At 42.7% G+C, this 24,357-nt stretch overlaps 1 protein-coding gene across 1 annotated transcript; it reads right to left on the bottom strand.

The window, feature by feature from the left end:
* Positions 1 to 791: 791 nt before the first annotated feature.
* LOC134803437 (E3 ubiquitin-protein ligase COP1-like) lies at positions 792 to 24,357 on the bottom strand. The gene is made up of 15 exons (XM_063776255.1): positions 24,034 to 24,357; positions 23,159 to 23,344; positions 17,937 to 18,144; positions 17,140 to 17,313; positions 14,706 to 14,798; positions 13,847 to 13,956; positions 13,282 to 13,475; positions 9,122 to 9,296; positions 8,219 to 8,292; positions 7,739 to 7,905; positions 7,155 to 7,345; positions 6,144 to 6,299; positions 2,750 to 2,831; positions 2,401 to 2,596; positions 792 to 1,618 (listed from the first exon to the last, which is right to left on the bottom strand). The coding sequence occupies exons 2-15, from the start codon at positions 23,338 to 23,340 to the stop codon at positions 1,479 to 1,481; spliced, it is 2,142 nt and encodes a 713-aa protein (XP_063632325.1). The 5' UTR covers positions 23,341 to 23,344; positions 24,034 to 24,357; the 3' UTR covers positions 792 to 1,478.

Below are 24,357 nucleotides of genomic sequence, written 5' to 3'. Positions count from 1 at the left end.
ACTAGGAAACGTACCGACGAGAACGGTAGACGGTAGCACTTGCTTTGGAAATGTACACGTGCACATATGTTTCCGATTCAGGCCACAAGATGGCAGACCGTCCAACGCGCACGGTCCGTATGGTCTTAATACGTCCGCCCTCCCGCTTCTAGCACCTTATATTACATACGCAGACGGATAGGCACGGGGTTCTAGCGACACAACACTAGGGTACTTCTCGTGACAAACTCACTACAGCTGGCCGAATTGAATGAACGCCTACACGACCAAATTTATGGCCTATGGCCAAAGTAAAACGCAGTAACACTGAATGCATCCGCAGTTACCACAATTTACCACATTATTATTTTGATTGACAGAACAAGATACGAGTTTACGTTTACGTAGAGTTTACGTAGTCACGATCTGAGTTATTCGATTCTTGAAACATTTATTTAGAATTAGAGACCCTTTCGTAATGGGAATGGGTGATTTTTATTTTTGGTCGTACGCAAAGGGATGTCAAGTTGTGCCAACCCTAATAATTGCTCGGAGCAATGCTAAGCCGAACGGAGCCGAGAATGCCCGAAAGGATCAGTTTCACCCCCTTGCCGTAGCCCTTAGACGCTTGCAACTCCAATACCCTTTCAAAACCTGTAGTTTTTGTAGAGCTTACATTAGTTCCTCGAGGAAACCTATAGTCTGTATCTTTAGGTATTTAAAAAACCGGGCAAGTGCGAGTCGGACTCGCGCACGAAGGGTTCCGTACCATAATGCAAAAAAAAAAACGAAAAAAAAGCAAAAAAAAAAAACGGTCACCCATCCAAGTACTGACCACTCCCGACGTTGCTTAACTTTGGTCAAAAATCACGTTTGTTGTATGGGAGCCCCATTTAAATCTTTATTTTATTCTGTTTTTAGTATTTGTTGTTATAGCGGCAACAGAAATACATCATCTGTGAAAATTTCAACTGTCTAGCTATCACGGTTCGTGAGATACAGCCTGGTGACAGACGGACGGACGGACGGACAGCGAAGTCTTAGTAATAGGGTCCCGTTTTACCCTTTGGGTACGGAACCCTAAAAAGAGTAAACAAAATCTACCCTCAAATGGCTTCTTAAGCCGGCTTAAAACATGACATGATCAAATAATGTAGGTTAAAGTCAGGTCGTTCAGTGACAGATCCAGGCGGTTTTGTATTTTGGTTGGTTAATCAATAAATGTTATAACTGCCCGAAAATGCCCAAATTATTTGTTTACTTTTATTCATAGTCTAATAAAACATGGTCTTCCATTCCCAGAGTGACACGGGCCTACGTCACAACAACATGGCCGCTATATATAGCGCTATCGCATATTATCATATAGCGCTGTCGCATGATGACGTAGGCCCGTGTCAGTTAGGTGACCTAGAAAAGACGGGAATGGAGTACCAGGCGGAGTATATTATTATACCATGCTTTTATTTAAGTACCTAAAGATACAGAGTATAGGCAGACTACACAAGTTCCAGCACTTTGATTGTGCCTTGACTGTTAGCCGCGAGGAGTACTTGTCTCTCGGAAGGCGGCGCGCGGCGCCAGCACACCGCTGATACGAACTCTGAGGGCTCGTCCTCCCGCCTTTCGCCTCCAGTACCTGAAAATATACGTTAATTAATTGTCTTCTTCTTCTTCCTCGCGTTATCCCGGCATTTTGCTACGGCTCATGGGAGCCTTGAGTCCGCTTGACAACTAATCCCAAAAATTGAAGTAGGCACTAGTTTATACGAAAATGACTCCCATCTGACCTTCCAAACCAGAGGGGAAACTAGGCCTTATTGGGATTGGTCCGGTTTCCTCACGATGTTTTCCTTCACCGAAAAGCAACTGGTAAATATCAAATGATATTTCGTACATAAGTACCGAAAAACTCATTGGTACGAGCCGGGGTTTGAGCCCGCGACCTCCAGATTGAAAGTCGCACGTTCTTACCGCTAGGCCAGCAGCGCTTTTTTTTAACGTTAATTCATTGGATTAATTCATGGCAACTGTCGGTTTGCATAGATGGCGCCATCATAGCTAGCTCCTGTCTCAAGTTTAGTTTTATGAGATTTGGCTTAAAAGACTGTCAACCAGGACAAAAAATTCCGAAAAAAAAACAGAAGTTTGACATAATTCTAAGGATTGACAGGCTAGTCTTAGCCCTAGTAGCAGTAGTAGTAGTCCTGGTAGTAGGCTGTGTGTGATTGTAGGCTGGGTGGTGGTGTGTCTGTGTGTGTGTGTGTCTATATGTTCTGTACGGCAGAGTGTAGGGTGACAAGAGAGTCGGAGCGCTGCAAATATGAGCAATCAGCTTGTTATATCGCTGTCCTTAAAGTTCCGCAGGCCTCGTAGCGCCCGCCGGCCTCGGTGTGAGCCCTACAAGTGCATGAACCCCACCTCTCTCCAGGAACCCCCGCACGGCGTCGAAGCGGTGCGCGAGCAGGGGCTTTGACAGGCCCGCGTAGTACACGTAGAGCGCGTTGTTCTCGGAGCCGCAAGCCACGTAGCGCCCGCTGGCCTCCGTCGCGAGGCCGACGAAGTTCTTCTCGTTCGCGTGGCCGGTGAACGAGCGGACGCAGCGGGGGGATTCAACCTGATGAACAAAAACATTACACATTTTAACCCTTTGACCTACAAGTAAATCAGCAACCTAATTTTAACTTTTTTCCTGTCAACAGTCGAATGTACAGTAAAAGTACAAATGAGTAATTATGTCAAAGACATATTAAAGTGGAAATCTTCATACCTTCCATAGTTTAAGTTGTGAGTCCGTTGAGGCGGACACGAGCGTCCGTGCGTCGAGGAACTTCACGTACGAGACCGCTTTCCTGTTGACAATGTAAGTAAAGTTAAAGAAAGGACGGTTAGCACGAGGAATTAATAGGGTCAATGTACGAAATTCCTCAAGTTAATGTCGTAATTAGTACAGTTAATAGAAGAACTGAGAGAAAAAAGTTGTCAGAAAAATATTACTATGTCGTCAGTTTACATCCAACTGGTATATTGTTGAGTTTTTGAAATCTGTAGTCCAAGAAACCTAGAAATCGACTAACAAGAGGTTATATTTACTAAAATATGATTGGCTACTAATGTTAGAATTCAATGTAGACAGGACATGTTTAAAATTACATATTATAATGTCAACAAATGTTTCCTTTAATTTAGATATTAAACAATAACAATTTAATCTTTCTAAAGTATAAGTATATACACGGACTAGCCTATAAGGACGAACAATCGCCATATTGAGTAGCGTGACTTTATATTTAGTTCCCAAAAGTACAGCAGATGTCTCTAGTAGTGTCAAATGTTGCAAATGGTTGCAATAAGTGTGATTCTGTATTAATGTCATCTGACGGGTTTGAATGACAACTATCGTCATTCTCTCGTCTTGCCTCAATGTTGATAATAGATTTCGTGAGATGGCGCTGACTGAGAACTCGCTGTTTGCCAAAAACGCTATGCGCGCACGAGCAACTTTGTCGCCGCGACTTTATGTTTTGTCTCTGTCGCACTCAAGTGTCGAAGTCAGAGACAAAACACAAAGTCGCGGCGACAAAGTTGCTCGTGCGCGCATAGGGTAAAGAGCGATTGAATTTGTTGCACCTACTTAAGGCGTATCCAGACTAGGAAATTTTTCGCCTATCTGATTAAATTGCCCGATCGAATCAGGCCAAACGCCAATCTGGCACGCCGAATTCAACCGCCGATAATGACTGATATTACCGATAAAATGAGGTGCGGACGCAAGAATACCAATTTGTGAGGCCAGTATTTTTGTTCTGGGGCATTTTTTCAATTTAGAGGGCTCTAATATCACCATAAATCTAAAATTGGAGATTGACGCCAATTTCATTTCTTATCAAATCGACCGATTTGATCAGTCCCGTCTGGATACCGCTTTAGTCAGCAATGGATCGAAAATCGTGTGCAATTTATTGAAACGTCTGTGGAGCCCTTAACTGATAGATATAGGCCTCATTCCCACGAGCGCTTTTACAACGCGCGTTAAAAAAGCGTTTAAAGCCCCCTCCACACTCGTGCGCGAATCGCGGCTTCGCCCGCGATTCACGCGCATAGTCTGGAGGGGGCTTTAGAATGACAAAAATGGATACATGTGTATTTATTCCATAGAAGGCAGGATCGTATAGAAGTGGTATACGCGTGCCTCCGTGAGGGACAAAACATACGCAATGCGACACTATGATTGGTCGAATTTATTTGTTGCCCGCCATAATCCATACTAAAAAAACGGTGGGGAACAAAAAATATGTGAGACTGTGACAAGGACAAACAATAATAGCGCTTTCGCTGCTACTCCGACTGAAAGATACATAAGTCTATCCCGTTCTGTCAGTTACCCCTACCACTCATGCCCAATCCAGTTTAATAGTAGTAACAGACTATCGCACCGCACCAAGGTCATTGTGCGACGCACCCATAAGTAAGAGCGAGAAAGCGATATCTCTTACTTATCGGTGCGTCGCACAATGACCTTGGTGCGGTGCGATAGTGTGTTACGGCCTTAAAAGCGTTAACAGACTATCGCACCGCACCGCGACCTTGGTGCGGTGCGGAGCATTTATCGATAGTGTGTAAGCTTCCATCGCACATAATTATTATTAATAGCGGTGCGGTGGGCATGCACGTCGCACCAACTGACAGGTAATAATAATACTGGTGCGCTCCGCACCAATTTCCCTAGTGTGTAAGCTGCATCGCTCCGTTTGACAGCTGTCATTTTCAAATTATGACAGTGGAATAATAATACTGGTGCGCTCCGTACCAATTTCCCTAGTGTGTAAGCTCCATCGCACCGATTGACAGCTGTAATTTTCAAATTATGACAGTGGACGGCAATGTAGCCAGTCGATGAAATAACAAAAATGTGGAAGCAGTGCTTTAAAAAGACAGATTTTTTAAGATTTTCATGGAAAAAGGTGCATTATATTACCTCACGCCCTTCATCTACCTCTAAAAAAGCGGAACCACATTAATTGAAATTCAATCTTAAAGGATTCCATTGCAAAAATTCGTTGAAAAACACGGAAATATGGGACACTTGGCAACACTGGCGCACGTGTGCGGCAGTCTGTAAGCTAGGATCGCACCGTTTTGACGGTTCGGTGCTATAGTGTGGAAGCCCACGCCAGTACGAGCTATTCCTAGAACCGCTCCAAGGTCGCGGTGCGGTACGATAGTCTGTTACGGCCTTAATACTAGATTCATGATTTATTCACACGACGGCGGTGGCGCTTTTTAACAAGCGTTGTCGGATTTTCGACTTTAAGGCTCGGATAGAAAATGATACCAAATCCTAATATACACTTACCGATTTTTATTAACATGTTCATTGAATTTGTTAATGTTAGCCAACATATTGTTGTACACAGATATTCCACTTTTTTTTCACAACTCTTTTCTTATTTAGAAATTGCCTATTGATTTCTATCTGTGACAAAAAACGAAAGTCAGCCCCGTCAGCCCTAAGCATAAGCAACTAACTCACACAATGACACGTGTTCACACATAGAAACGCAAATGATGCGGTAGTATACAAATTATTGCGCCATCTATCCGCTCGTTTAGGAAAAACTAAGAACTACACCAACTACACCTAACAACTACAACGTCTACAACTCTTCTAGTGGCAGCGACCTCTTGCGGAATACACTAACACAACCTACAGCCCGCTGAATGTCAAACGCCATCTAAGTTTAATACAAAAAAAATGTTTTCTTCCGGGGTACGCTACTCAATAGGGCGATTGGTAGTCCTTATAGGCTAGTCCGTGGTATATATTATAATCAAATGAATATAAAACTAAAATTAACTACAATTAAGATAACTAAAGCTAAAAAAAAAAATTACCTATCAAAATTTTGCGCCCTTGGTTAAGTACCTGTGGTCCCTGAAGACGGCTAGAGGCGCCCTGGGGGCCCTGAGGTCGTAGTAATGGACGCAGTGTGGCGAACGCCAGGTGGCAGGAGGAACGGGGGTTGAATCGCACACAGCACACTTTCCACATACCGTAACTGTAAGATGTGTGTAATATGGGCTAGCGCGCGATGCACTACTAGTGCTATCTCTGTCCCTCTCATCTATTCTTGCCACGTTGAAGATTCGTTGGTTATAAGTACCTGTGGTCCCTGAACACGGCTAGGGGCGCCCTGGGGGCCCTGAGGTCGTAGTAGTGCACGCAGTGGTCGGCCGAGCCGAACGCCAGGTGGCAGGACGAACGGGGGTTGAAACGCACGCAGCACACGTTGAAGCGCGCTTCTAGTGTTGCGACAGATCTGGGGAAAATCGTTTAGTCATTTTTTTTATATGCCAAACAGTGTTTGCAGTGTTATGATTTGTCAAATTGACCTAAGATTACAGATAGACAAAATTCAAACAGGAATAATAAAGGCTATAAAACTTTATGATAAGAAATATATAAAAAAAAATCGAACGTACCAATTGACCCACTAATAGTCGCACGTCGACACGGTTGATGCACGGACCAGTAACGCAATTGAGTAGCGCTCGTGTCCCATACTACCTTACCTCTCGGCGTTGAGCGCCCACAGTTTAACGCGCGCGTCGTCAGACCCACTAGCTAGTAGACGGACGTCGGCACGGAACAGCAACGCTAGTGAGTAGCGCTCGTGTCCCATACTACCTTACCTCTCAGCGTTGAGCGCCCACAGCTTGACGCGCGCATCGTCGGACCCACTAGCCAGTAGTCGGACGTCGGCACGGAACAGCAACGCTATTGAGTAGCGCTCGTGTCCCATAATACCTTACCTCTCGGCGTTGAGCGCCCACAGCTTGACGCGTGCATCGTCAGGGCCACTAGCCAGTAGTCGAACGTCGGCACGGAACTGTAACGCTAGTGAGTAGCGCTCGTGTCCCATACTACCTTACCTCTCGGCGTTGAGCGCCCACAGCTTGACGCGAGCATCGTCAGACCCACTAGCCAGTCGTCGAACGTCGGCACGGACAGTAACGCTATAGAGTAGCGCTGGTGTGTCCCATACTACCTTACCTCACGGCGTTGAGCGCCCACAGCTTGACGCGTGCATCGTCAGGGCCACTAGCCAGTAGTCGAACGTCGGCACGGACAGTAACGCTATTGAGTAGCGATCGTGGGTCCCATACTACCTTACCTCTCGGCGTTGAGCGCCCACAGCTTGACCCGCGCATCGTCGGACCCACTAGCTAGTAGCCGCACGTCGGCACGGTTGAAGTGCACGGACCAGCAGCGCTTGTCGTGCTCGAGTAGCGCTCGCGTGCGCTGGCCGGTGCCCGCGTCCCATACCGCTACTGTGCCTTCGTAGTCTGCTGACGCCAGCACATTCTGTACGGCAAACAATATATCATTAATTTTACGTTTATTTCGACAAACTACATATTTTTTGAAATGAAACTTATTTTCACAAAAGAATGACACTACGATAGATGCTCAGAAAAAAAAATGGTTGTCTGTAAAGTCGGTTTACGGACGGTAATTTTGCGTGATACCGTCATAACCTTACCATTACATTACGTAACGTTACCATGGAAATTTGTCCACAACGTTACCATGGAGATCCGTCCACAACGTGACAATTTTTCGTGCATGCTACCGGTGTTCATCGATTTATAAAACGTTATCACGTCAAAATATTTTCATTTTCATTGAAAAAAAACCGTTTAATAGTTCTAGCTTGGAAATAATTTGTTACTCTTCGATTGCAGGCAGGTATTGTACCTTATGATACGCGTTCCACGAAACGCAGCTAATTTTATGAGCGCACTGCATCTCAGCGCAGGGGTAGTGCACGTCCACGGCGTCCCGAACCACTGCCTCGTATTCGAACACCTTGATGCGCTTCGTCACGCCGGCGATGGCGAAGAATTCTTCGTCTTTGTCGAACTCTGGAAACGGATTAATTAAAATTAAAATTACCCAGCAAAGGTGCGGGCATAAAAAACGAATTCTTAAGAATTTTCTTCAAAAAGTCATCAACACAACACAGTAACACTCCGACAGACGATAACCTGCCCGCGCTTAGGACGGGAATCGAAATAGTCATCAATACAGATATATCAGAGCGCCGTCATATCGGAGTGAAACCGATTAATTCAAATCCAACCATGCTAAATTTATGAAACGCTCATATCCTTCCCCCTGTGAATGTGTTTTGTTGTTTCCTCTTCTTCCATGCACGTTAAGGTTAATGATACTAACCTATCGTTGATACTATGGTGGAATAATTGATGGCGTCGCTGGAATACGATAGTGTTGCAAGCGGCCTCAGCGCCCTGAAATTAAACGGAAGTTTAATATCTAAGAAAAAACCCTAAAAAGTAGTCTGCGGCACATTTTATAAAGCTTAGAGGCTTGCTAGGGTAGATGAAAACATTACACGATCAAATAATTTGAGGGTAGATGAAAACATTACACGATCAAATAATGTAGGTCAAAGTCAGGTTGTTCAGTGACCGATCCAGGCGGCAGGGCTCGGAACCAGTTTTTTTTTTTATCCCAAAATAGCCGAATATTTTTAATAATTTTTTGCTCTTTCTGCAGGACTGAATCATGTATTTAGGTAACGACTTCGTATTATTAGATTGACCCATCAAAAATGAAATAATAAACCAAAGAACGAAAAAGAACGGAATAATAGCGGTATTTTTTGTATGAAGAATAAACCGGTTCCGAGCCTTGCCAGGCGGTTTTGTATTTGGTTGGTTAACCAATAAATGTTATAACTACCCGAAAATTTACAAATTATTTGTTTACTTTTATTTAAATACCTAAAGATACATAGTATAGTAGTACCTTGGACCGGTCAGTCTCATTCATTATGCTAAATCTAGGTGTCTCAGCACCGTGTAGGATCTAAGCATAATAAAGAAAATAGTTAATAAAAAAAACATATGTATACGGGCTTTTACTTTCTAGTAGAAAGTTTCTACATTCCTAACTTTCTAGAACCCTAAGCGCCACTTGCACCATCCCACTAACCCGACGTTAACCGGTTAAACCTGTAGTTACCATGGTTACCAGTGCAATTTGACACTGGGTTAACGGTTTAACCGGTTAACACCGGGTTAGTGCGATGGTGCAAGTGGCGCTAACTTGACTAACCTATATCTAGTGAAGGCGACGAGGTCCTCTCTAAAGGCGTCCAAGCCCCCTCCCCCGCCCTCCCCCTTGCTGAGCGTGGCGGAGGGGGAGGGCGCCGGCGGCGCGCGGGGAGCTTCGGTGGGTGATCCTTCAGGTAGCCGTTGGTCGCCATTCACGAAGGACGGCTTGATTGTGGCTGAATATAAAGATTTGATCAATATTTCGCTGTGAAAATTAAAGTGGTAAGTAGAATGAGTAGAATCGAACAGCAGCGGTATCATGGTCACATTTTTATCACCTGTCATGCTATGCATCACTTTCGCACTTGCATATTTATTAGAACGTGAGAGGCATGGTGACAAATGATAAAGATCCGACCATCTTAGGGCGGGTTGCACCAAACCACCTGCTAACGTAAGCACGGTTCGCTAAATTTTAACGCTGACGTGGGGGTCTTAACGATTGCTAAATAAAATGCGTTGCACCAACTATAAAATAACAGGACGTTAAAATTACTAATCGGTAATCGTATTGCCGTATTATGAACGCATTCCTACCAAAAATTTTATGGTAGAATTTTTATTTTATATAGCAACCCAGTCATAAATGCCAAACTGAGTTGTCAAAATTCTCAAAGAGAAAAGTTTTGTAGGCGCGAACTACACTTTCTTTGCAGATTTAAAATCTAAATATTCAACAATACAAGCCATTCCTGAATATATTTATGGTTATATATTAAAAACACTCTAAAGTGAAATGTCTGACTACGATTGTTGAATGGCCTAGCTAAAGTCGGAATCAAACATCCGAATAAAGGAGCGACATTGCCCGGTAAGTTATCTTATTAGTTTAATGCTTATAGCTGCTTCCTACTTTCAGTCCTTTCAGAGCCCTAAGCACAAGCATGCACAAGTGATTACTTGCGCTAACTACGCTATCTACAACTATGAAGCAAAGACGATAGTTAGGGAAAAAATTCCAATTATATTGTTGACAAAATAATGCATAACTGTTAGTAGCAGGCATTTGAGTTACTTTTGTACTTTAATTTAAAACTGCTTGGTCTAAGCATTAGTTGCCAAGCGGACCCCAGGCTCCCATGAGCCGTGGAAAATGCCGGGACAAACGCGAGGAATATGATGACTTATAATAATATCATGTTGCTTTCTTTTCAGGTTAGATTGACACCATATGATATGGAATACAAGATAAAAGTTACACACAAGTGAATGAATTCAAGAAATCAACAAATTATACAATTAAATTAACCGGAAGAAACTTGTTACAAAAAATAAAGTACAATTAGAAATATTATCTGAATTTCAATATTGACAAGAAAATATATTGCTAGTTACCTTATCTATTTTATTTTCCATTTCATACTATTATCCTTTTTAGGTACTTAAGCAGTTTAGTGACCAATGGAGGTAAAGGGTTACCTGGAGAGTAGATAAAGAACTTATTTATTTTACAATTATATTTAAAGAGGTACCTACCTATCAGTTATTATATTTTCAGTCATACAGGTAACTTGGCTATTAACTATTTTATTTTCTTCGGGTGTAGATAAATAATTAAAAAGCCAGTATGGAGGGAAAACAAATAAAATAAAATTATTCAGACCGAGGGCCTTTTCTTGTGACAAATTCAGGGCTATTTAGGTACCTATGTTAGGTTTAAATGTTATGTATATAGGGACTTGAGGTAGGTTAATCAGTAGGTACTGTACTGGAACATTATTTCCAATACATGGCTAGGGTTAAATATATTTCAATGTATGACTGGTTGAACACAAATAAAATTCCGGTGACAAGAAGACAAGCCATATTATATTTTATTTGACCCAGGTATTGGTAGTTGTATTAAAGTTTTATAAATGTAGCTTTGTATTTTTAAAGTCTCTGCAAATGTTTTTTGACTATAGTGGAAGAGCCCTACTTACAGAATACCTTGAATTTTGTCAATAGATATGCTTGTCAGATGCAGATAGGGGTATTGTTCCTTTCTGCATCTGACAAGCATATTATAAGTTCCTTTAAAACAACTCAGTTGTTCTCATGTATGTTCCATATTTCCAGAATAATTACTCTAATAAGCTTGGCAGCCAGTATCGCCTTGGCACGGTAATATATATTTTAGCTTTTTTTATTACTTAGGAAAGCGGCATCCCTCAGGCATTTATTCTTATTTTATGCTAAAGCAGCGGTCAGCAACTTGTGGCCCGCGAGCCTCCATGGCTATTTTGTATGTAATATTGACAAACGTCAATGTCTGATAAAGACATAAATATTAACAAAGTGCGGCCCGTGACTACTTTGTTAACTACTATGTGGCCCTTGGCTGCTAAAAGGTTGCCGACCGCTGTGCTAAAGGATGCTTTGCCATACTATGTTGATAATGGGTGCGGGATCCTATTAGAAGCAACACAAATTGCACTTGTAGTTGTAATTGCAATTCAAATATAGATAGCTCCAAAAATAATATTATTTTAGTTTAATGCCTACTTGGAAAGTTGTTGTTTCTTAGGGTTATGAATAAGATTATGTTGTAAAAGCAAATAAAACCCAAGTAAGTAGGAGTTGAAGTATTATAATCACTTTTGCATTACACATTTTTGTCACTTTATTATAACCTATTAGTTATGCCAACTAGTCTGGAATTGTCCCAATACATTCCACACTTCACAAAACTTCACTTGCCATACTTAACAAAATACTTGATTTTATATTTCGCAACTTGTTTTATGTACGTTTATAGTTCTAAACATAGTTCACTTCTATAGCGGGTTACGATTTTCAGAGGCAGACTTGTAGATGGTTATAGGTGCCATCTCGCTGTTTTCGAATATCATAGTTCGTCCGTGGTGGATTTGTCCAAAGGATTTATCATTTTTATCTTGATTCCAATAATCAGAAGTCTTTAATTGGTTTTAATGACCATCCTGGCGACAAGTAGTAGTGCCGACATTATATGCCGTCGAGTTTCATCTGATGGGACGTATTTGTTAACCTGTGATAACGTCAATCTGGTCTTAACTCCAACTTTGAGTCATTTTGCACGGAATTTAAACTTAAAACACGCACATTTCTTTTAAACTATAAATAAATTAATGTATTTATGAAAGACGGATCGTCTCCCAATTATAATGACTTTTAGAGCCATTCATGTCAACTGTCACTTGCGTTTAGAAACTCCACATTTTATTGTTATTAACATTTTTTTAATAATTTAAATAACATATTTCCTAAAATTATTGAAAAATCAAATATAAATTCATGAAATACGGACAAATTCAATAAAGTGCCGCCATTTTTATCAGGCGGTAAAATCGTTAACCAGTGGTCTACGACCGGTTAAGGGCAGCGTAACTTTTTAACAGACGTTAGGCGTGGTGCAACCCAAATATGCAGTTAGCGTTCGTTAGCGCCATCTTTAGCCATGATCAGCACATCAAATGGGCACGGTGCAACCCGCCCTTAGCCCTACTAAACGATCTGTTTAACCGTGACACGTCTTGAAGGTAGACTAGACACCTAAAATTGCCGATAATCTAGTAAAGCCCGAGATACACTTGTAAGGGGCTATTCATAAATTACGTCATTTCAAATTAGGGGGGGGGGGGTCTGGACATCGGTAGCATGAAGTAGGAGGAAATGGGGTCATTTGAAGCATGATTTTTGGATGATTATAGGGAGGGGGGGGGTCAAAAATCGTCAAAAATCGATGACGTAATTTATGGACAGCCCCTAAGTTTTACTTACGTAAGTAGGGACAAAGCTATTTGTTAGAATGAGATAACTATATTCATCTCTCATTCTGTAGTATAGCTGTGTCCCTACTTACCATAACTCATTAAGTGGTTAAGGGCGATCTGTAATGAACCCTCGTGGACGTCAGCTGCCACTCCGTCGGTGGGTTGAGAAACGACTGCCACCCAAACACGTAAAAAAATCGCATCTCGATATAAACTTTGTTAGATGATAAGTATTATATGATATTGTGAATAAATAATATCATCAGAAGGCAGTATAGCGGTGGAAAGACCGTCAGCTGATGCCCTGCCACTTATTTAAATACACCAAGTCACTATTTCATCAACAAAGTGCTTAAGAAAGCTGTACAATGAAGCCCAGTGAACGTCAGCTGCCGCTCGGTTGGTTAATTTAAGCGGGGATGCTTACTGGTGGGATCGTTGTCCGGGACCTGGTCATCGTGCCCAGCCACGGTAGTGACCGAGGCCACGGTGGTGACGGACGGCGCGGACGTGACGAGCGGAGCGGGCGTGCCAGCGGGCGCGGGGAAGTACAGCTCGTCCGCCCGGTGCGCGAAGTAGCACTGCACGAAGTCCTCGAAGTGTGCCACCAGGCGGCGCCATCTGTTGAATGTGCTAGAATAAAGAACTGGTGTCAGTAGCGATTGGTTAGTTTAAATAAAAATGGAAAAAAATCACCGCGGTGTGCTCGCCAATAAAATCAATGATGTATGTGTAAATTCTTAGATACAATTCTGGCTGTCAAAAGTTGACGTTTGAAAATTCACTTACCACAAAGCATACACAGTACCCGGCGATGAATATTGCACACGATGAAGACAGATAGACAAACGTACGAGTGATCCTATAAGGGTTCCTTTTCCTCCATTTGAGGTACGGAACCCTAAAAGCACTAACATTACGCAGCGCATACATACCATGGTAAACCTAGCGAAGTTTTTTTACTGTTTAACTTATTTTAAGTAGATACTTACCTGTTGTGCAGCGGGTTCTCGCCCGCGGCGCCGGCGAAGCCCTCCTCATCGTCCGGCGACGGTGGCGCCGCCGCGCTATCGGAGACGGATCCGGCCAGCTCTGTTAGTTCCTAAAATAAAACATTATGTTAATGATGATTAGCTACTTAATTTATAGCTAATAATGGAGAATGGACTATCATTATTAGCTAGAAATTAAGTAGCTTATCGTTATGTCTTATTTATTTATTACTATTCGGAGATCTAACAGCTGTTAACATGGGTTAGGCCAAGCAATAAGAAGGTATAGAGGGAAATGCTAGGAAGGTGTCAATGTGATACCATAAATGAATTCAGCACCCCCGATTTATACGAAAACGATATCAAACACGGCGCATAACTTATGACGCCGTACAGAGTCATCTAGCTGTCAACTTTGCAGTTGACAATAATTCACGTATATTTATCATCATCATCATCTCAGCCATAAGACGTCCACTGTTGAACATAGGCCTCCCCCTTGGACCTCCATACGTACCGGTTGGAAGCGACCCGCATCCAGCGTCTTCCGGCGACCTTAACAAGGTCGTCTGTCCATCTTGTGGGTGGACGTCCTACGCTACGCTTGCTAGTCCGTGGTCTCCACTCGAGCACTTTTCGACCCCATCGGCCATGTTCTCTGCGTGCAATGTGGCCTGCCCATTGCCACTTCAGCTTGCTAATCCGGTGGGCTATGTCGGTGACTTTAGTTCGTCTACGGATCTCCTCATCTCCTCATTTCTCTCCAGAAACTCCGAGCATAGCTCTCTCCGTATATTTATATATCCATATGATTTGTATTGTGTTGAGTCATTACGTTGAAAATAATATATAAACTGACCTTTCTTAGAGCTTTGACAGCATCTGACGCCGGTCCAGACTCGCCATCTTCAGACGGAAATGAGGCCAGGCCCGCTGCCCCCGCTTTTAAGTCCTGTAAACATACATTTATATCATCACCTTCTTAGCGTTATCCCGGCATTTTTGCCACGGGCATAGAGAAAAAAATACATAGAGTGTTCACTCCATACATCAGTTTTAGTACCAAAACGACTATTATACTCCTAGTCGACATCCAGCATCGAGTAGCGGAATTTTCAGTACTGCTACTTGACAATAGATGTTCCGACGACCGAAAATTCTAATGCTCAACAATTTACAGCTAATATTATAAATTTATAATCGGATTAACCGGAACTCTATTTTCAACTCCTTCTGCTTTCAATATTAGTTGTAAATTGTTGTACAATAAAATCTTCATGAGTCGCGACACTAGAGAATTCTAGTATCAAGTAGTGGTTCTGATAATTTCGCTACTCGATACTAGATGTCGACTGCGAAAATAATAGTCGTTTTGGTATCAAAACTGATGTATGGAGTGAGCACTCTATTCTTACTATATTTCTCTATGGCCACGGGTTACTTAGTTACGGTTGAACAACGGATGTAAATCTTTCTTAGGTAGTTTTTTTTGTGTTGCCTGCAACGTATAACTCCTACAGAAGTCTGGCTTAGCGTTGAAAAGAGCGTATTAAAATTTTCTGAAAAATCCGGAAAAAAAAACGAAATTTTGTAAAATTCCCGAAAAAAACATTTGATTATTTCCGGAATTTTCATCCCTAGTCTGGCTAGAGCTCAAAGACCTCAAACGGGAACTGTGCCGCGAGCGACTTAACCGTAATGCGCGCAAGAGGTTTGACAATTTGACGTATAAGTAGTACTTTTATTGACCCATCACACCATTTTTTTAAAGCGGAAAATGGTGTATTGGATTGTGGTACTGTTGAAAGCTGCGGGCCGGGTATATTTATAAAAAGGTATAACTTTCAGTGATATGTGCCAAATAAGCTTCAGTCAAATGGATCGTTTTTGTAAATAAAAATATAGCATGGTTAGACGAGGCCATTTTGTAACACTTTTAACCGGTTTCTATATTTTAATAAATTCTGTATTTCTTCTTTTTCTTATTCTCACCCGCAGCGTGCCGGCCACGTGCTCCATGTCGGCTTGAACAAGCGCTGCTTCACGAGCGAGTTGTTGGAGCTGCTGCTGCCGATGCCGGTGCAGCTGTGCCAGGAGTTCGTACAGGAGATGGTGGAGTACTGGTCACTGTACTCACCCGCAGCGTGCCGGCCACGTGCTCCATGTCGGCTTGAACAAGCGCCGCTGCACGAGCGAGTTGTTGGAGCTGCTGCTGCCGATGCCGGTGCAGCTGTGCCAGGAGTTCGTACAGGAGATGGTGGAGTACTGGTCACTGTACTCACCCGCAGCGTGCCGGCCACGTGCTCCATGTCGGCTTGAACAAGCGCCGCTTCACGAGCGAGTTGTTGGAGCTGCTGCTGCCGATGCCGGTGCAGCTGTGCCAGGAGTTCGTACAGGAGATGGTGGAGTACTGGTCACTGTATTCACCCGCAGCGTGCCGGCCACGTGCTCCATGTCGGCTTGAACAAGCGCCGCTGCACGAGCGAGTTGTTGGAGCTCCTGCTGCCGATGCCGGTGCAGCTGTGCCAGGGCTCTTACAGGAGACGGTGGAGTACTGGTCACTGTACTCACCCGCAGCGTGCCGGCCACGTGCTCCATGTCGGCTTGAACAAGGGCCGCTTCACGAGCGAGTTGTTGGAGCTCCTGCTGCCGATGCCGGTGCAGCTGTGCCAGGGCTCGTACAGGAGACGGTGGAGTACTGGTCACTGTACTCACCCGCAGCGTGCCGGCCACGTGCTCCATGTCGGCTTGAACAAGGGCCGCTTCACGAGCGAGTTGTTGGAGCTGCTGCTGCCGATGCCGGTGCAGCTGTGCCAGGAGCTCGTACAGGAGACGGTGGAGTACTGGTCACTGTACTCACCCGCAGCGTGCCGGCCACGTGCTCCATGTCGGCTTGAACAAGGGCCGCTTCACGAGCGAGTTGTTGGAGCTGCTGCTGCCGATGCCGGTGCAGCTGTGCCAGGGCTCGTATAGGAGACGGTGGAGTACTGGTCACTGTACTCACCCGCAGCGTGCTGGCCACGTGCTCCATGTCGGCTTGAACAAGCGCCGCTTCACGAGCGAGTTGTTGAAGCTCCTGCTGCCGATGCCGGTGCAGCTGTGCCAGGGCTCGTACAGGAGACGGTGGAGTACTGGTCACTGTACTCACCCGCAGCGTGCCGGCCACGTGCTCCATGTCGGCTTAAACAAGCGCCGCTTCACGAGCGAGTTGTTGGAGCTGCTGCTGCCGATGCCGGTGCAGCTGTGCCAGGAGTTCGTACAGGAGATGGTGGAGTACTGGTCACTGTACTCACCCGCAGCGTGCCGGCCACGTGCTCCATGTCGGCTTGAACAAGCGCCGCTTCACGAGCGAGTTGTTGGAGCTGCTGCTGCCGATGCCGGTGCAGCTGTGCCAGGAACTCGTACAGGAGACGGTGGTGCGCGGCCGCTGATTCAGCTTCGAGTAAACGCTTTCTCCGCGTTAGCACCTGGATAAGACAAAAAACCAGATTTAACCACGTACCATACCATTAGGACGCCCCAGGTATCGCTGGTGCGACATGGTGGAGGCGGATCTGCGCGAACTTCGAGTCAACAATTGGCGAGAGGTCGCATAGGACCGAGAAAAGTGGCGCTGCTAGTGTCGGAGGCCAAGTCACATTTTGGGTCGCTGAGCCAACAGAGTAAGTATACTATTAGGACCTTAAAAGAATGTAAACAAACAATACATGCCGTACCACAAAGAGGAATTTAAAATTATAGCCAAAGCATCATTGTTAGCACTTCTAACCATTAGGAACTGATAATAAATTGAGTGATAACCCTAGATTGGCTTCATAATACCTCTAACATAAGCTCCCTGCGAGGGAGGCCGAGCGGCGGCAGCCTCCGCCGTGCGACCAAGTCGTTGAGCATGAAGTTTGGGTACAGTTGCGCCGGGAACCTCACGTCGAGACTCGAGACCTGTAATGGCTGCGGACTCTCCTCTAACATAAGGTCCCTGCGAGAGCGGCGCGCAGCCTCCGTCGTGCGACCAAATCGTTGAGCATGAAGTTTGGGTACAGTTTCGCCGGGAGCCTCACGTCGAGACCTGTAATGGCCGCGGACTCACCTCTAACATAAGCTCGACGTCAGGCATAGCCAGCCTCGCACTCTCCGCCGCGAGCAGCGCCCGCAGCCTCGCGGCGTCGCCCCCCTCGGAGGCCTGCGAGGGGGGCCGAGCGGCGCGTAGCCTCCGCCGCGCGACCAGCTCGTTGAGCATAAAGTTTGGGAACATGTGGTCGCGGCTGGCAACTGCTGCGCCGCATTTTGGACACCGTCTGAATTTAATAAGTTTTTGACAAACATTTCCTTCTGAAAAACATTTATTACTGACTATACTTTAAAAGAAGAAAAAATTCGACTAGTCAAGTCACGTATTTATTAAGTCGGGTCCAGACGGGTATAACGTAAGATTACGTGTAATATAGCGTCAACGTGTGGACGGCATTGCAAGCCCCTTTGTGTTCCCGCTACTGGCGTTCGTTGAATAATTCTTCGAATCTGCTTAAGCCGAGTCTAAACAAGTGTAACGTGTAATGTAACAGGAATTTTCCGTGTGGACGGCACTAAGTACGAGATATTACATATAACGCTCGTGCCCGATCCATTGGCTGTAGGTTTTTAGTGCGAACACAAAGGCGCTCGCAGTGCCGTCCACACGTTGACGCTGTATTATACCATTACGCGTAATCTTACGCTTACGTTACACCCGTCTGGACCCGGCTTTAAATTCTGCGAATATTCGATGTTCTACTGGAGTGGATTGCTCAAATCTATCAGCATCTTTAAATAACTTTGTTTATGAACAGTGTTCGTAAACAAAGTTTCCCAGAAAATGTATGGTAATGGTACTCATTACGACACACTGTTTACAGTACATATGGTCCTATTTTCCCGCACTAGTGCGTAAAATAGCACTTTTCGTGCGTATGTCAAAAGTTTAAAGGACCATATGTACAGTAAAACATTGTATGATACACGTGCGAATAGGTAATTCGCAACTGGTTTCGAATTTCCTCTTTATCGTAAATAAGTATTACAGTACGTATGGTGCTACTTTACCTGTGTCAAAAATTAAAAGGGCCATTGTTAAGTAGATTATTATCACCCACTTGAGGTGTCCAATTATTTATGTCTGTCAATGCATCATTGATATCTGAATCGTATGTAAGGTGTTTTAGTCTCCTGACTATGATGGTTGTATCATTCGCAAAAAGTATGGTTTTAGACTTTGTATCTTTAGGAAGATCATTGATAAAGATTAAAAGTAAGAAAAAAGAACTTATCAAATAAAAACAAACATCATTACACAATTCTTTATTAATAAGCAAAATTATAATGGTTATAAAATGTAAAATAAACAAGTACTTACATATTTACGATACAATGAGAACCTACGTAATATACACCGTGTTTTTTTTGATTTCCGTTAATTTCAAGGGTGCATTCCTGAGCTTAAATCAAGTAACTTTCTCAAAGACACCGATGTTCTAATTAAGTCCATTTCGGAGATAATCCATAATTTATTTTTTTCTTATAAGGCCTCTACAAGCGTGTACACTTGCCTTAGGGCCGGCTTACATATTGATTAGTGTTTAGAATGAGTTCATACATTTGCTACTAAACTTAAGTACAATCTCGGTCGATTGATGTACGAAATGACATTGATATGTCACAGATTTCAATTGTTTGGTTGAGTTAAATGTAATGCCCGTGTTACAACAACGCTATATGCTACATTTAATTACTTTTTAAACAAAAAAAAAAAACAAAAAAGAAAACAAAAAAAAAATTTTTTTTTTTGAAAATTAACTATGCCATTTAGTTCTTATAAACGTACTTAACTATACCCCGAAGTTAACGGAATTCAATAAAAACACGGTGTATAGATAAGATTAGACACCTCTATTTATTTAAAACCAAAAGCTTCAAAGTATTCTAGAGTTATGATAATCTAAAGGTAAGTAATCATATTTTTTTACACCACACCAGCTCGTAAAAGCTCTCTTGATCGTTCACAAAGTGATGAGAAAGTTGCATTTTATCCACAAGAGTCGCAAAGTTATTAATTAGAACCAAAGTTTGAGTTGTTTCCTAATGTTGGTTGGTAGGATTTACTTTTAAATGATAAATTTTAATAACTTAATTGGTTAATAATTTAATTCGGTTTAATTTTGTTTGATGTTTTACAGATTATATTTTTCTCGCATTGGTGTGGTGAATTTTTTTTGTTTTACTTAGTGGCAAAGTGTAACCCTTGCAATGCTCAAGATTCGACTTTCAGAACCACTTTTAAAATTTGGAATATTTCGCTTGCTGGAGTAATCAATATTAGCATGAGCGGTTAAACAACAACTTTGCCCCCTTGTTAAACAAATAACTATTTATATCATTTTATATTAAACATTAAAACAAGTGATTTGAGATATGAAACTTGAAATTTAACAAATATTCAATTGTAAATGTGATTTTTTGATAACTCCAGAGACCTTCGAGCAACACGGAAGGGAGGCGGCATTCGCACTATTTCCCCTCTGCCGAGGTACAAGATTCGCGCGTCAATCTAATCTAGCGCGGGTAATAAAACTAGTTGCACTTGGATTTTTCACTAGACCGAGTCCAGACGCGCGCGTGAACACTGCTGCACAAAAATGCCTGTTTGCTCGGTTTTTTGTTATAAAAAGAGGTCGGGGGACATCAAATTTACAAAATGAAAGTGTTATATTTCACATGTAATATTTTTTTTTACATATCATACGTTTAATTACATTCAAACACAATTATTATATTTTAGTCTCATGTAATTGTTGGATTTATCGATTTTGCTCGCTCAGTACAAATTGCGGATCGGTCGAGCGACAAATCCGACTTCTCATCTCTCAGAATACAATAACATACTTCAACGAAAATGTGTTAGTGTGCGTGTTGTGACACTTGTCACTCGTCCGTACACAAAAAGAGATCGAGGTTTGCAAGATTTGTCTTTGACGTGTGTCATTTTCTATGTATTTGTGTCGTCATTACAGATTGGATTTTGTATGTAAGTGTGTGAGAAGTGCGACTGTGTGCACCTTTCCCCCCGCGAAAAATGGCAGAAAGATTTGTACGGTGAGATATCGCTTGGGCCCCTCCCTTCCGATGTGTCGGAAGCCGGTGTTGCTCGAAGCCAGAGACATTTGTGGTAACGGCAGACATGGTTAGTTTGATTTTGCTACTAAGATACCTTTGATTTTGCTGCTATTGAATAGTTGAAAAACACAAACACATATACACTGAAATATATGCTAAAAACACATCTTATATACTTAAACATCTTTTTGTAACACATCTTATGCTCTTAAACTTCTCCTAAAGATAACAGTGGTTTTGCTACTGCTACAGAATATTTCAAAGAGGAGACAGAGTGTATATCTTCATACTTGTTCACAAGTGCAGCAGTTGTGGCCGTGATTTTAAACTCACCATCTTGTACCTCGAGGATCCCCGCTTTAGTCAGCATATCTAACTTCACATCATCCTCCTCCACTGTGCTATCAATCGCTCTAGAAACATATCCCCTCGAAGAAAAAAGCACCTCGCTAACTGTTTTGTTCATCAATTCTCTCTTCTTTTCAGGTTCTGAAAGATTTACGTGTATTTCCATGTTTAAAATCTCTGCAATTGGCTCCAGAATGTTTCTGATGCGTTTTGTTTCAGCTTTTTTTCGTGAAGATGGAATCAACCCGGAGAAGATTTGGTGCTGCATTATCAACGGCAGTTCCTGTTTTAAGAATGACGAATAGGTCAAAATTCCTTGGATATTTTCCTTCAAGATCACAATAGCAGCATGTACTGGAAAGGCCAGTACTACACGAGACAGAGTCAGTGCATAAGTCAGCTTAGGCCCTGGTGATGTTTCGATTTCAATTCCATAAAACTCGCACTTCTTTTTAATGACTGCCGACGCAGTTTCTCCGGCTTCTCTCATTACCTTGCTTACGTTACCGTATTTAAAGAATATGTGGATGAAAAAGGTCAAATCTTCTTCAAAGTGACACTTTTCAAACAGTTTCATATTTTGGAAGATTCTCCTATGCCGAAAATCATACCAGAGACGTAACCTCCAATGTAAAGGGTAATTATCAAATTCAACGCCTTCAATTCCAAGTTCTTTTAACAAATCTTCCATCGATAACAATTTAATTGTACTTATTTTCTTTCCGAGATGTTAAATAGTACTGCAAGAAAGAGCACTATATTGAATTTGGGGCTAAAATAGCGCGTAGAAGCTTCGCAGGATATTTGATACCCCTGAAGTCAGCAATCCACTACGTCTTGGCCTTATTTGAGCTTGTCTTTACTGTATAATTTTGTTTTGTTTTCAATTCTCAGTTCTGGGAACTACCGGAAGGTAACAATATGTTGCCAGCGCTTACGCATAACTCGACTTCATAGAAATGTTCGAGTCGATATAGATTCGATTAATCGAAAGAAGAAACACTTTAGACATTAAACATGAGTGCAGGGCCGTCTTAAACTATGCTGGGGCCCTTGGGCACATTAGAATTTGGGGCCCTTTTGGAAAGTAAAGAAAGCTAATTAAACTAACATTTTTCTACTATGATCTTCTATTTTTTATAGGTAATCAAATATAATATTACTGTCTGCCCTTCGGGGCCCCCTGAGGATGGGGGCCCTGGGCACGGGCCGCGTGTGCCCTTCTGGTAAAGACGGTACTGCATGAGTGCGTTCTCGCCCTCAAAAAACGTGTCGAGCGATATAATTTGAGGGAGACTTCTTTCTTCTTCTTTTTTTAATGGCTTATTACATCCATCCTGACGCCGGACGCCTTGCGATCGGAAGCGATATCAGGCCTGATGACAGGCGTGGCTCACTCCGCCATTTCGTCGCTTTGCAACAGGTAGCTACAAGTACATCCGTTCCACACCAATTTTGGTGGCTAGCCATAAGCCGCGCGTTGCCCTGTCGCCACCTAGCGGCCATATCTGTCCTGGTCGGAACAGACGCGTTTTGTTAGAGAGTGAGTCTTCTGTACCTAGTACTATTATTTATTCTGTGCCGATGATTCGTTTATCGTTTTCCGTTTCACAAACATTAAGTAATGTCTCAGATCACTTGCAATTGTCAAAATCGGAGACTTTCTTATTTATTACCTTAGTACTACATACAACTGCTGCTATTTTTCTGCTTGACGGAGCAGGAAAGCTGCATGCTCGTTTAGCGCAGCGGGCCGAAAGTCTAAGCTTTCCGACCTGAGGGCAGAATCAAAATTGGAAAGTAAACAAAACTTACCTATGTTGTTCAACACTCTTGGCAATACAGGCATAGCAGAATGAGTGACCGCATCTAGTCACATACGCCTCGTCAATGAGCTCGAAGCAGACCGGACATAACAGCTCGCAGTCCTTGTCTTCTAAGGAGCCCCCGAGCCCTCCAAGGGCTGCGCTGCTGCTTGAACCAGCGGTTCCTGACATGGCGCTGTACAAAGTCAAAATGTGGTTAGAAATTGATTAAGTCTTAATGCCACAATTAGCCATAGTCAAAAAATGTTACAGTATAAAAGGTTACAGGTAACCTGAATACATTTTCTATTTCGTTTAGCCAGCCATGTTATCAGTTTCGTTGGCAAAACTATATTTCACTGCTTGGCAAAGTCGTGGTTACTTCAGATTTAGAAGTGTTAAGTATTATAAACGGTTATATGTATTTTTAAGCCTAGTATAGAGGGTGACTAGGTCCCTCAAATTTATCGGGATGTCCCAATATAGTGTGAAGTGAGTAATCTGATGTTCAATACATATAATCCTTTTTTATTGTTAGTAAAAAACAAATAGCTGATAACTAGATCCTTAATTTTACATTTTATTTATTTTATACAGAATGATAGTGAAATTATAGATAAATCTCTATGTTTGTTTTGACTGCAAAGAACTTTTTGCAAATTTAGCAACAATTCAACTGCTAAATATAAATTGGCTGTCCTTAAGGGCATTCAATTTATCAGGCCGTGATTAATAAGGGTCGTCTAATAATAGGTGTTGATCAATAAACAATTATTGATCAGGAGTGGTTATACAGATCAAAACAATCATAATTCCAACCTTATTCCGCGATTTATATGAATAAATAAGCTCAAAATAAAACAAGTATCCCATTTACAGCTTTACCTAGTCGTCTGTTCCCTCGCAGAGCTTGAAATCCAGCAGTTCTAGTGGTTTTTCTAGGCACCACTTTGTTTCTCATGAGACCACTGTTTGCACGCGTTTAGGCTTCGTCACTGGAGCACTGCGACCTTTTGCTAGTTGTACACCAGCTCGCAAGCGATTTTTAATGCTTCGTAATAACAGTTTTCTATTAGAACCCATCGTTTTTTAGCAAATATTTGATACCACCGCCTGCCATCGCTGCATCCTTGATTGACTTTTGAGCACCAGTGTTGCTATGTCAAAATAATATAAAATAGGTCATGATGACATGCGACATGACAGGAT

This window comes from Cydia splendana, chromosome 26 (assembly GCF_910591565.1).
Source record: "Cydia splendana chromosome 26, ilCydSple1.2, whole genome shotgun sequence".
In the NCBI taxonomy this organism is placed as follows: Eukaryota; Metazoa; Arthropoda; class Insecta; order Lepidoptera; family Tortricidae; genus Cydia; species Cydia splendana.
This window is presented reverse-complemented; position numbering and strand designations above follow the sequence as displayed.